This window comes from Globicephala melas, chromosome 8 (assembly GCF_963455315.2).
Source record: "Globicephala melas chromosome 8, mGloMel1.2, whole genome shotgun sequence".
Classification (NCBI taxonomy): Eukaryota; Metazoa; Chordata; class Mammalia; order Artiodactyla; family Delphinidae; genus Globicephala; species Globicephala melas.
In genome coordinates, this window is record NC_083321.1 from 23,213,362 (window position 1) to 23,226,778 (window position 13,417).

The following is a 13,417-nucleotide window of genomic DNA, read 5'->3' on the forward strand; positions in this document are numbered from 1 at the left end:
CTTTTGCTCCAAACAGCTGAAAAAACAAAAGCCACCCAATCTGCTTGCTGGCCCTCTCTTTTTCCTGACTCCCCTCCCCAGGCTGGGAGCGTGACTTCATTTGCCCCACAGTCTTTCTTTCAAATATGTTCATAATTCTTAATAAGGTGTCCACGTTCCCACAAACATTTTCATTTCAGTCAGAAGTGTTACAGGCTGAACAAGTTCATGCTCTAACACCACCGGATTAGGCAATAAAAAAAGGGTGTTGCCAAACAAAAAGTATACCCAAGACGAGAGAGAGCGTGGTTAGCTGACTCAAGAGTGAGGACAACAGTAGATTGTTTCCAAGCGTGCTATAAAATAATAATAATATAGAAATATAAAATAAGTCTATTTTAGGATAGATTGGTAAAGAACAAATTGTCTACTTATGTACAGAAAGCTACAATTGCTCCTTCAAGGAAGTGGTTTGGTTGACAGGGATGAAAACCCCCAGTGGCAGAGTTTCACAGATCTGAGATTCTTCTCCTCCTCCTTCCTGTTTTCATGGTCTTGGGCCAGTTATTTAACTTTTCCAAACCTCAATTTCCTCGTTTGCCAAACAGGCATAGTGATTCCTTGGTTTTAGGGTTTTTGTAAGAATTAAGTGTGTGGATGTGTCCCCATATTCTTGAAACACGATGGATGGCAGCCAGCGTTACTCTTGGAGTAGGTATGGAAAGAAACACTTTCAGAGTTGGAAGAATAAAACCACATTTTTCTAAACATGCTTCTTGGCTCAGATGGTTTTCTTATTTGGGCAGCTCTCTCCCTCTCTCTCTCTCTCTCTCTCTCTCTCTCTCAATGTATTTCCTAGATTCCTTCCAAGGCAAAAACAAAGCACTATCTGCAAACACCAGTGTTTGTAAATTGGTGAAACTCTAATGAGCTTTCTGAGAAGCTCTAAGTTTATTCTCAATTTTCAAGGAAGGAGATCTGGAACAGAGAAATCAAATAAGATTCTCAAAGATGTAACCTGGGTGTCTCTCAACTTTTATCTTGGTGCTTACTTAAGAGGTGGTAAATCATGTCTCCTTTAGCCCTAAAAAATTACCTGAGCAACAAAGTTTGCCTTGGGATTTTTCATCAAAGCAGGGGCCACCAGGTCCATAGGAAATATTTCAGATAATGCAGTTAGTCAGAAGCAAACTATAGCATCTATTGAATCTCATAGTCCTCTTTTGGCAACACTCTACAAGAATGCAAAGGGTTTTCCTCAGGGTGTGGTATGAAGGAGGGCCCTGATTTCAATTCTGAATCCCATCACCAGCTCTTCAATGCTTTTTTTTTTTCTTTTATGTTTTTCAGGTACTCTCCCCTAGGTATCGCCTGCCTAATTTGTGGGAAGATCATTGCCATCAAGGACTTAGAAGTGGTTGCTAGACAACTGGGGATGTACATGATCACGGTGATTGTCGGCCTCATCATCCATGGGGGCATCTTTCTCCCTTTGATTTACTTTCTAGTGACCAGGAAAAACCCTTTCTCTTTTTTTGCTGGAATTTTCCAAGCTTGGATCACTGCCCTGGGTACTGCTTCCAGGTAGAGAACACAAGAAATCACTGTTGTTTCTCTCTGCTCATTCCTTTTCCTTCTTTGTCACTTCCTCTTTTTCAAAACCTTCCCATCACAGCGTTCAGTGAGAACACTTTTCACATATGTTTAAAATATTTTTGAAAAAGTGGAACATTTTAGATTCTTCACTCCTTTTAGGAACTTTTAAGCTTTCTGATGAACTTTTTGCTGGTATGTAGCTGTCTTGGAACTATGATCTCATATTGTTTCCCAGGTGAATACATGCTATTCATCTCTAGACATAATTTGCCACATATAGCATCAGTTCAGTTTTAAATGTTTTCCAAAAGGGTGTAACAGGATGTTATTTTATTTAAGAAATTCTCTCACTTGTGATTTGAGAAAGGCTATTATATCACTGTACTGGAATAATTTTTCAAAAGTAGGAGAACAAGGTTTTGCAGGGTAAACGGTAGGTTAGGTGAGATTTTTCAGACAAACCGGAAATCAGACAAGTCTTTGAACCTGTAATGGAACTACTCTGCCCCATTGACTTTGAGGAAAGTCAGGTTGGCACTGATTTGACTTAACATTGACCGAGAGTCAGTTCCTTCTTCATTACCTAGTCCCAGTTCCTCCCAGAGGCCAGTGAGGACTCCAGAGATGTGCAAGCAAAAAAACCTCTTTTTTTTTTTTTTTGATATCATCTTGGACTGAATTTAGCAAAAATAAAACCAACAACCCAACAAAAACAGATACATAAGAAACAGCCAGCAATGTAGAATTTCAAAGACTAAAAGAGTTTTATTCTTTCAGCCTGCAATAGTTGCTTTTATTTCTGCATGTGTATCCTTGGGTCACAAAACAAAGACTGAGGCCATAAAGCAGGTGGCAGGGAGGCAAGTAAACTCTGCAACCCATAGCTCAGCGTTATCTCTGGAGTCACAGGTTGGCAGGTCCTTGTTACAGAACCCATGACCACTCACTGCCAGGGAGGCAGCTGCTGTGACACAGGGAGACTGCTTTTTTTTTTTTTTTTCCAAAACTACTGAGCAGTCAGTCAGGTTTTTCTTAAGTGACCTAACAGGCCAATAGTGGTGACAACCTGGGAAAGCCAAATTATATTTCCATCTTGCAAATCAGTGAGAATTCTGTACTAGTAGAGTGTGAGTTTTCAGAAAAAGCGAAAATCTATACAATTCGGGAGATCTAGATTCTGCATTCAGTTTCCCAAGATGAAGGGAAACACTTCAAAATTTTCTTTTTCCTTCTTGGTCCTATACATTTCTTATCGCTAAGTATCTCTATCCATAAAGATTTTCTCATTTTGGTGAAAAAGTTAACTTTTTTTTCAAAAATAAAAACAATCATGTTTAGTTTTATTTTTGTTTTCTGGTTATGAGCATGGTATTTGGTCATTATGAAAAAGTTCAGACAGTGTATAAAATTTTGGAGGAAGAAGAATGGGCAACACCACTGGTAACTGGTAGTAACCTTTTTGTTAATCTTTACAGTTATGTACATTTCCAGTTCTTATTATGTATAGATATTGTACACTGCTATTTTCACTGGTCAACATATCATAAAAGTTATGTTATATCTATTAATATAGCTCTTACTATATCTATTACTACATATCTATTACTACTATTTTGAAACTTCATAATAATATACTGTACGTACTACAGTACATCCCCCACCCCAAATGTACATTTAAACCTAGTCTATTAAACAGGGCAGTGACAAGCATCCTTGTAAATACATTTCTGCAAGGATGTTTGGTGATCCCCTCGGGATAAATTTCTAGAAGTGGAATTTCTGAATCCAGTGGTAAGCACCCTGATGGTTTTGAAACATGTCACCAGATTACTATTTAGAAAAGTACACTCATTTATGTACCCACAAACTGGGTACGAGTGTGCCTTTATCCACCTGCTCATCAACACTGAACATTATCTGTCACTTTAATACTTTCAAATCCTATTGGTGAAAAGTGATCTCACTGAATTTGCATTATTTTGATTACTAGTGAGGGGAAACATCTTTTTTATGTTCTTTTTGACCATCCTTCCCTCCCCTCTTCTGCCCTGTGAATTGTTTGTGAGCTTAATTTCCTGTTGGGGTGTTTATCCTTTCCTGATTGGTTTTCAGCTCTCTACATGTATAGAAATATCAACTCATGTGTCATATGTTGTAAATAGTGTCCCCCTTCACTTGACATTTGTCTTAAAAACTTACAGCGCTTTTTTTTTTTTTTTTTTTTTTTTGCGGTACGCGGGCTCTCACTGCTGTGCCCTCTCCCGTTGCGGAGCCCAGGCACAGCGGCCACGGCTCACGGGCCCAGCTGCTCTGCGGCATGTGGGATCTTCCCGGACCGGGGCACGAACCCGTGTCCCCTGCATCGGCAGGCGGACTCTCAACCACTGCGCCACCAGGGAAGCCCTTACAGCGCTTTTTGCCACTAGCAGGTTTTAATTTGTATGTAGTCAAAGTCGTCAGTGTTTTCCTTTGGTATTTAGAACTTTGATTTTGCTTAGGGATATCTTTTCTGCCAAAGATTATAAAATATAACTTTATATTTTCTTCCAATACCTTTATGGTTTTGATACTACACTATTTCAAAATATTATCATTATCTTTTCTTTTGAATGACTAGACAATTATCCTAGCCCCTTTATAAGACAAAGGTAAATCTTAAAAGCATAGGGGAAACCCAAAATCATATTTAAATCAAAGACAAAATCTTGGGTTATCTGACCAAGACCACAAACATTAGACTCATATCTCCCCCTTGCCCTGTATTTCATCTGAAAAAAAAATATGGTTTTAATCTTTGGTTAAAATGTGGCTCTTGCCTAGATGAGGAATTTCTTTTTAAAAAAAGTCACTGTAGCAGGAGTCACGTACTAAGAATTAACTCAGGGTTTATTTGCCCTTATGACCACAGGGGAAAAGCCCTGGGACAGCCAGCGCTAAATATACTTTCCACCTCCTCAGACGTTGGACTGAATGGGGATGTGCAGGGGAAGGGTTGACCCCGTTTTCTCAATAGGCACAGAGGCTGGTGTCAGGGCAGCTGAATGGACTGGGGATGGCCTGCGACACGTCTCTCTGCATCCCTCTGACTTCCGAGTGCGCTGTTAAAACTAATCTGGATAAAAACAAGAAGAATCTCAAGTACCAGACAGTTATTATTCGTTTGAAGACTGTCATATGGCCACTGAGGCAGGAACCAAAAAAACAATGTCAGAATGTCAGCCTGTTAACACAGGAAAGAGTTAAAATTCTCAAGTCCCAGTTTGGACTGATGGGGTACATATGGATTTTTAAGACACAAAGCCTGTCCGGTAGTGACATTAAGAATATTTTCATGCCTTACCAGTTGTTTCTTCCAATCTGTTGAGTTGTCTAAAGACCCTTTGATGACACTGTGGGAAAATGAATGCAGTAATGATAATGGATAGGTTCCAGTCCTCCCAGCAGTGTCCTTAGATTCATACCGATGAGAATTCAGCTGCCAACCATAGCCTTGCTGCCATTTCAGGCTAGTCATGGTGTCCTGGTAACCTCAAAGGGGTCTTAGGAAAGGGCTGGGAGTGTGTGAGAGAGGAATAAAGGGACACTGACTTCTCATTAAAACAGCTGGGGCAGCAAGCCAGGTACGATGGCAGCCCAGCATGTGAATGAGGCCAGACTCCAACTTTTCTCCCTGGGTTTATAAGGCTTTGGTAATGAGAGATCTCCAAGCATCCATTTCTTCTCCTCACCTAAGACCAAAGAGGAGGCATGAGAAAGACCCTTGACCTAAAATCACAAGGAATGTTCCAGTAAGATGACTCTGGTTTCCCTAAGGTTGTTAATAGGGCTTGTGGGTCCATGGGTTGATAACATGCAGATCTAGGAGACCCTAATTTTAGAACTTTAGGGACTTTTATGGTTCTGCGTGGGCCCTGGAATCTGCATTTTACTTAGCGTCCCTGCAGCTGACGGTCCTGTCCCACTCTCTGAGAAACTGACACCTCTGCAGATGTCTTTGTCCAGCTTGGCTGGAGCCCTAATTCTGACAAGTAGAAGGAGGGAGCTATGACTAAGGCTGTAAATGCAAGAGAGAAAAATGTGCTGTCTGCACTGGGGACAGTTTGCTAACGTTTGAATAAGAGAGAAGAGAATGGACCACAAGGTACTCCCATGGCAGTTGGAATGTTCTACATTGCTTTCCATATCACTTAAACTTTGAAGCAAATCCGCCTGCCCTCCCATCACCTCTATCCACATGGAAATAATATTCTGGCTTTCAGCAACACTTACTCTTATAGGTCTCCTGTTTCAGAAGGCACAGAACATGTCAGGAGTTCTGGCCTTTGAAATTGATTCATATGGTCGTGAATTCCCATCCCATGCCTGGGAGGAGTGGGGGTGAAGTCACTCCATGTTGGGTCTTTGATTAGCTCCAGAGCACAGGCTTTTCTGCCCTATGTCATTGGAGAGACTGCAGAATTGGCAATGACCATTTATCAGGGAGCTGGACTGTCTGTGAGGGTCCCCAGTGAATTGCTAGAAGCTTGGACTCTTGCTAAATGGTCATTAACATATTTGTCCAGCCTTCTCAACATTAGCAGGCCCGGCTCAGGGCAATTCCCAGGGGCTAGATAAAACCCGTGTAGTCATCTTGTTGGAAACAGTGTTTCTAGCATGAAATTATGGGTCATTCAAGAATTCCTCATTCCATCTTACTGTTGGTAGCTGATCCTTTTCTGACACTTTATTTTGGCAGCCCAATTGATGTGGGCAATCACATGGGCTTCAATATTTAATCCAAGATGGAAACAATGACCAAAGGGAAAGGAGAACTTGAAGCTCTGAGTAGATCTCAAAAGCTAGAACCAACAAAAATATTTTGCTGACTATTACCATGTTAATAAGATTGTATTTGAGACCCCAAATCAATGGGCTTTTTTATCTTTATTATTAGAATTAAATTTTATTTGGATTTTATTTTTTAAATTTTTACTGGAGTACAGAACTCTACTCAATACTCTGTAATGGCCTATATGGCAAATCGATGGTTTTTAATTTAGCTCCAGACACTGCTTTTTTCAAGTCACATTGATTGGAACAAAAGAACGAAAGCTTTGTGGTGGCATTTCGGTTTGTGCTTTGTCTTGCTTCTCTAAAATGGACATAACTCTTGTCTCTCTCTCTCTCTTTGCCCCTTAGTGCCGGAACTTTGCCCGTCACCTTCCGTTGCCTAGAAGAAAATCTGGGGATTGATAAGCGTGTAACCAGATTTGTCCTACCAGTTGGAGCAACCATTAACATGGACGGTACAGCCCTTTATGAAGCCGTAGCCGCCATCTTTATAGCCCAGATGAATGGCGTCATCCTAGATGGAGGCCAGATTGTGACCGTAAGGTGAGTGAAATGGGTGGTGTGAAGCACTGAAACAACTTTTGACCTTATCCCCTTCCACGCTAACTCCATTTCACAGAGGCCACTTGAACTGCTGTTCTCCAGTGAGAAGAATGGTGAGGGAGGTAAAGGAGAAGAGGAACTACTGGCAGGCTCAAAGGGAAGATTGGTTCAGAAGGAATCAGGCTCATATTAAGGCCTTATGTTTGTATTGCCCATGTGAAATTGCTTCAGAAATTTGATATTATTTGATTTTTAACAATCCTGTGACATTGCAAGGCAGTTATTTCTATTATTTAATAGATGAGGAAGCACAGGCTTCAAGGGGCATGGTAGTTTGTCTGAGGCTGTAATACCATCAGTAACGAGCCAGCAGGGCTGTCACTGGGGCCAACATCGACTGACTCTGGATCCAGTTTCTCTTTCATTAAAATATGTTCCCTTCAGCATTCCAAGGAGTGACGGCAAAAATGATGAAATACGGGGAGGAAGAGATTCCTCAATATAGCATAACATTATGTTACAAATAAACAGCAAATATTTTTTGTTGTTTTTACTAAAGGTATTTTTACCATATGTATTCATCATTTTAAAAAATTCAGAAAGAATACTTTTCCAAGACGTCACTAAAAACACATCGCTTCTCTGCAAACTTAAAGATCACACCTACTTACATATATTAATTTATCTAATCCTCACAACCACCCTATGAGGTATGTACTTGTCTCAGTCAGCTCGGGCTGCTGTAACAAAATACCATAGACTATGGCTCAAACAGCAGATGTTTACTTCTCACAGTTCTGGAGGCTGGGAAGTCCAAGATTAAGGGGCCAGCGGGTTCAGCTCCTGGTGAATGTCCTCTTCCTGGCTTGCATATGACTGCCTTCTAGATGTTTGCTCACATGGCCCTACCTTGGTGCATGGAGAGAGAGAGCGAGCTCTCTTACATCTCTGCTTATAAGGACACTAATCCCATCATGAGGGCTCTACCTTCATGACCTAATTACTTCCCAAGGCTGTATCTCCAAACACCATCACACTGGAGGTGAGGGCTTGAACAAATGAATTCAGGGGGGACACAACTCAGCCCATAGCAGTACTGTAGGGGAGCCTCAGTTTCCTGTATAATGGGTACAATAATCATATATTCTAGTGTGGCTGAGAGCATAGTCACCTGTCAATAAATGTTAGCTACTAGTATTATTACTATTACTGATGCTTAATAAAATACAGTACTCCTAGGATATGAAAGAAAAATGTGACTATGATATAGTGAGTGCCGTGATGTTACTCAGTGGAAAACGTGCTTTGGGTCAGGTTATCAAGCCATCTAAGTCCTGTCCTAACAGATTGCATGTGAGACTGCCAATCTCCCTTGCTTTAAAATTCAAAGACAAATAGAGCTTCTTAATGGCCCTGAATTCTCCCCATTGATGAAGCAACCATGCTTCGCATCAAGCTCACACCATTAGATGAGGACTTAGAGGTGGGAGGATGTACCAGGGAGTGACCAGGTGGTTGAGACTGTGCTTGAATTATTTAAATTTATCCTTTATTTTAACAATGATACGACTGAGAATTTTCACTGGACAAAGGATAAAGTTGGCCAAATATATTTAATACTTGTGCCCCTGGCAACTTCAGCTGAATCTGCCATATCTGTACATGTCACAAGGGCTGTCTCTGGGGGGACCGCCCCCTCTCCATGGAGTGTATGTAGTTCAATGTCTTCAATTTAGTCAGAAAAATATAGCCAAGTCCAGCTTCATTGCTGTGCTTCCAAGTACATTCCTCATCTTTTCATTTCCCTGCAGGCAGGAGAACAGTGGCCAGGAATTCTCAGCAAATTCATTAAGTCATAGCGTTTTCAATGTGAGGAGGAATCAAGGGACATCAAAAGCTAGTGTGGTATTGGAATCAAGCAGACAAGTGTTCAAATCCCAGCAGACCATGTTCAAGCTGTGTGACCCTAAGTTTCTCCACCCTTCCAATCAGTGGTACTACCGTATGTACCTTGCAGGGTTACTGTGACATTCTGCTGTGATTAATGTGTGTGTGGTAACTTGTACAACATCCAAGAACCAGCCATAGGGAAATGAGTCAGGGAAGGACAGGAAAAGCAGGAGGGGATAAAAGGACATGGGGAGATCACCGCCCAGGGAGCTTTCACAGGACTTACAATGCCCCAGACACTCCACCTGTGGTCAGGTGAGGGTATAATGGGGATGGAGGAACAGAAAGAGAACCAGCCACCAGGAAGATTTCTTTATAGGATTTTGTCTCACACAACCAAGGGGTAACAAGACAATGTGGCCACAGTACACAGGGATGTGTAAGAGTGACTCATGTAATAGAAGCAACTGATGTAAACAAAATTGCCTAGGCCAAGATCATTGGAACTTGGGAAGCTCCCCTTCCCTGGTGTTCTATCCATCTTGGGAAAATGACTGAGAATTCCCACCTGCCATCTCTCAGGACTAAGGATGTTTTCATTGCAAAGCAGCTCTGGTTGCAATGTGCTGGCCTCTTCTAAGTGCTTTATTTCTGAGCTCCTGATGCCTCTACAAGTGAGACACCATTGTTATCTTCTTTTCTACAGATAAGAAAATCAAGGCACAAAGAGGTTAAGTAAGTTGCCCAAAGTCATGTGGTTAAGTGGCAGAGTTGGGATTTGAACCTAGGTCATTCAACTCTAGAACCTTCACTGATAACCACTACACACTACTACCTCCTATGACCTAGATGGATCTCCCACCAAAATGGAGTTCTTTAAACCCTGACAACAACTCCATGTTAATGGAGCAGGGGAAAAGCAAAGATGGGTTCTAGATCCCACCTAGTGGAAGTGTCTATTCTGTGAAAGCCTAAATGTGGGAAGGATGGCAATGTGGAAAAACCAGTGCAGAACACAAGACCTCCCAGGACCTTTCTTTCCTCATATGTAAGAGTAGGTAAATTTGGGTTCCTCTTGACCGTAAGACCAGGATTCTGAGCTTGGACACACCAGTTGGCAAACCAGTTTGGGAGTCTGATTCTTAGTTTCAAGCCCGAAGACCTACCAAAAAAATTCTGGAATCATATAACCACAAAGAAAGCAGCCCCTTTTTGCTTTTCAGCAGCTAGAAAAGCAAGTTGCAAATCCATGTTTTCATAAGCCTCCTTCCATTTAGAAATGATGATAGCTTTTATAATTAACATCCAGAAAAGAGGAGAAAAAGTCACTGCCCTTTGCTGGACCACAGAGGCCCTCTGGTGTCTAGACAGGGCCCTTGAACCCTAGATTAAACCCTCTTCCGGAGACGACTTCAAAATGGTGCTGAGTATGCCCTAGGCATTGCTTGGAAAGCAAGGGATGAGATGCTTCAGAAGGAAAGCCTCCTGTTATTTTATTATCATGTCTTGGCACCCTCTTTCTGAATAATGTATCTTCCAGCCCATGGTGGAACGTCCAGGCATCTGAACCTTAATGCCCTTTGGAATTCTTTTGATTTGTTCCCCCGATGTCCACTCAGTTGAGTCTGGATACTCGCTGTTATGAGTTCTCATGTTAACATTGGCAACCTTCTCAGACTCTTGCCACGCAGACTAGAAGTCTCTGCTTCTCACAGAGACGTAAAGGGGTAAGCAGAAATGAATGCTGTGGTGTTCCTGTGGAAGGATTAAGGGTGACTTGTTTTTCTTCTTTAATATTTCCTTGCCTGCTTTTAGAGCCACGCTTACCTTGTTTGAGCCCTGTGATATATTCAGTGAACTGGATGTCGTGATGGGGGTAAGACTCTCATCCATGAATTTATGAGTTTCCACCAAGGTTAAGCAGCATCCAAATAGACCCTATTTCCTGGGTCTTGGTCCTCCAGATTTCTTTATTCCTTGAGAGGAGAAGGGGATTTTATGATTGCCGGCAGAAATGAGAGCCGAGAATTGCCTGCCAGGGATGGTTTTGCCAAGACCACTTTCTCTTCCCTTGACCCGGCCTTTTCTGTTCTCACAGCCTCACGGCCACGCTGGCCAGCGTTGGGGCAGCCAGTATCCCCAGTGCCGGGCTCGTCACCATGCTCCTCATTCTGACGGCTGTGGGCTTGCCGACCGAGGACATCAGCCTGCTGGTGGCTGTGGACTGGCTGCTGTAAGTGTCTGTGTGTGTGCTTCTGCTGGGGATGTGAACACTGCCTCCCAGGGGTGGACAAGATGCAGGGCTGCAGCCAGGATCTTCACCAATCCCCCTGAGAACTCCCCTGTTTCCCTCCTCCTTTCTTCCTTCCAACATCTGCTGAGTGCTTATTTGGGAACCAGAGAAGGAAAAGAATCTTTGAGGGCTTCAGAGTCTAGCGGAGGAAGCAGGTAAATTATAAGACAAAGTTAAAAGCAACGCTATAATGGGGGCTGCCCTGGTGGCGCAGTGGTTGAGAGTCTGCCTGCCGATGCAGGGGACACGGGTTCGTGCCCCGGTCCGGGAAGATCCCACATGCGGCAGAGCGGCTGGGCCCGTGAGCCACGGCCGCTGAGCCTGCACATCCGGAGCCTGTGCTATAAGGGACCCTTACCAAAGCAGGCAAAGGATCTCAAGGCACTATGCTGAGTGAACGAAGCACAAAGGAATATACACTGTATGATTCCATTTCTATGATGCTCTAGGAAAGACAATATAATCTCTAGCAATAGAAAGAGATCATGGTTGCCTGGGCCCAGAAGTAGAGGCATGAGGATTGACTGGGAAGGGCACAAAGAAAGCTTTAGGAGGGATAGAAATGTTCCACGTACACAGGTATGCACAGGTGTCCACATTTGTCGAAACTCACCATACCACACGCTTAAAATGGGTACATTTTATTGTATGTAAATTACACTTCAACAAAGTAGATTTTAAAAGAGCACACACATAGAAGAATAGCGACGGAGACAGACACACATCCCAGACTAGGATGGAAGGGCAGAGTGGAGAAGTCAGAAAACAAGGAAGATGGCTGCTGAGTTTGAGGGCCTACGATGCGCCAGCTGCTGCGTGGAGCCCTTCGCCGCTGCCTCTAGCAACCGCCATTTTATAGATAAGAAGGCTGAGGTTTAGGGAGAATGAGTGGAGATTGGGCCCTAGGTCTGCTTGGCTTTGGAGGCCACCAATTCATAATCATGGCCACATTCAAGCTTCTAAAGGCAGTGACAGCTGAGCTGGATCATAACGGGTAAGTAGAAGTTACCCAGGTGTCCATAACTGTGTTGGGGGCAATAGGACTTTCTGGTCAAGGCCAGCCCGCACAAAGGCACTGAGGCAACCAATCGTATGGGGACCTATGAGTGGTTTGATATTGTTGGAGCACAAAGTGTAAGGCAAGGAGTGGTAAAAGGTGAGGCAAGATGGACAGCCTTGAGGCCATGCAGAGATGCTTGAACTTGACAGTGTATACATAGCCCAGCTCCCTTTCCCAGTGAAGGGCATTGTCCTAGTGTGGGACTCTCAGCCCATTCCCAAAGGTGGGTCAGTCTAGCCAGATGGTCCCCCAAAAGGAGGTTGGAATCAATTCTTGCTAAGGTCTCACTGGGGCTCTGATATTCTATGGGATGTACACTGATACTTCTGGTCCAGCACTGGAGCTAAGTGACAGGAGCTGGGGGATGCCATTGGCTTCAAAGTCAGAGGCTCGGAGTAACAAGTGCAGAGATCCAAGGCCAAAGTGCTCACACTTATTTTCTTTTTATTACCCTACATTCCATTAGCAATCTTTCTGACATTTATTGACAAAGATTTTAAGAGCCAGAAGCCACATTTTATGGACTTGAGTTTCCTCGATGCTGAAACAAGTTCCACTCTTCTACAACCACCCTTCCAAAGAGAGAAACGTGCAAGTGACTGAAGGGAAGAAGGACATCTGGGAAGGCTAGAAGGAAGCCTGGTCTTTCCAGAAAGCTTGCTTGCTGTTGAAGTTTAGGTTAGAACTGAGAAGTGCACTGAATCTGTTCAACTCAGGAGGGCTGCGAGGAAGGGCACGGATCTTCCTGACTGGTTCTTCCGTCACCAGAGAAATGCTCTGGAAATGCCTTTAGTGGGAAGGTGACGAGCAAAGGAAATGACTCTTATCTGTCCCTGCCGGTGTCAGGCAGGGGTGGCGGGGTCCTCAGCGCCACCTTGGTAGCTCTCTGTGCCCTACGCTGGCCCCAAGGGGCAATCTTTCTCATGAGGTCCATTCAGACGGGGCAGTCATGGGGGCAGCTGAGATTCGGTGGCAGTAAATCGTGGAAGGATTTGGAGGGAATAGGATGGAGACAGAGGGGTGGGGTTGGATTTGGTTAGGAGGAGGACAAAGAGGAAATGAAGACAGTGGCAACCGCTTGGGGACAGAGCACACGGCAGGAGCTCAATAAATGCATGCTAAAAGTCACCCACAGAGCTGCTGCGTGATAACCAGGGGCCTTTCTACACATGAAGAAAGACAGAGGAAGCTATTAAAGTCCCAGCTGCTTCCCTTGTGGCTTCGGC

At 43.5% G+C, this 13,417-nt stretch overlaps 1 protein-coding gene across 3 annotated transcripts in view; it reads left to right on the forward strand.

Annotated features, from left to right (window-relative positions):
• Positions 1–13,417, forward strand: part of SLC1A2 (solute carrier family 1 member 2) — a 149,871-nt gene that overhangs the window by 112,036 nt on the left and 24,418 nt on the right. For all 3 annotated transcript variants that reach the window (XM_030864709.2, XM_060303361.1, XM_060303362.1), the window contains exons 7-9: positions 1,330–1,563; positions 6,754–6,948; positions 10,937–11,071. In XM_030864709.2, the coding sequence (XP_030720569.1) occupies positions 1,330–1,563; positions 6,754–6,948; positions 10,937–11,071 (564 nt within the window). The remainder of the gene's footprint in view (positions 1–1,329; positions 1,564–6,753; positions 6,949–10,936; positions 11,072–13,417) is intronic.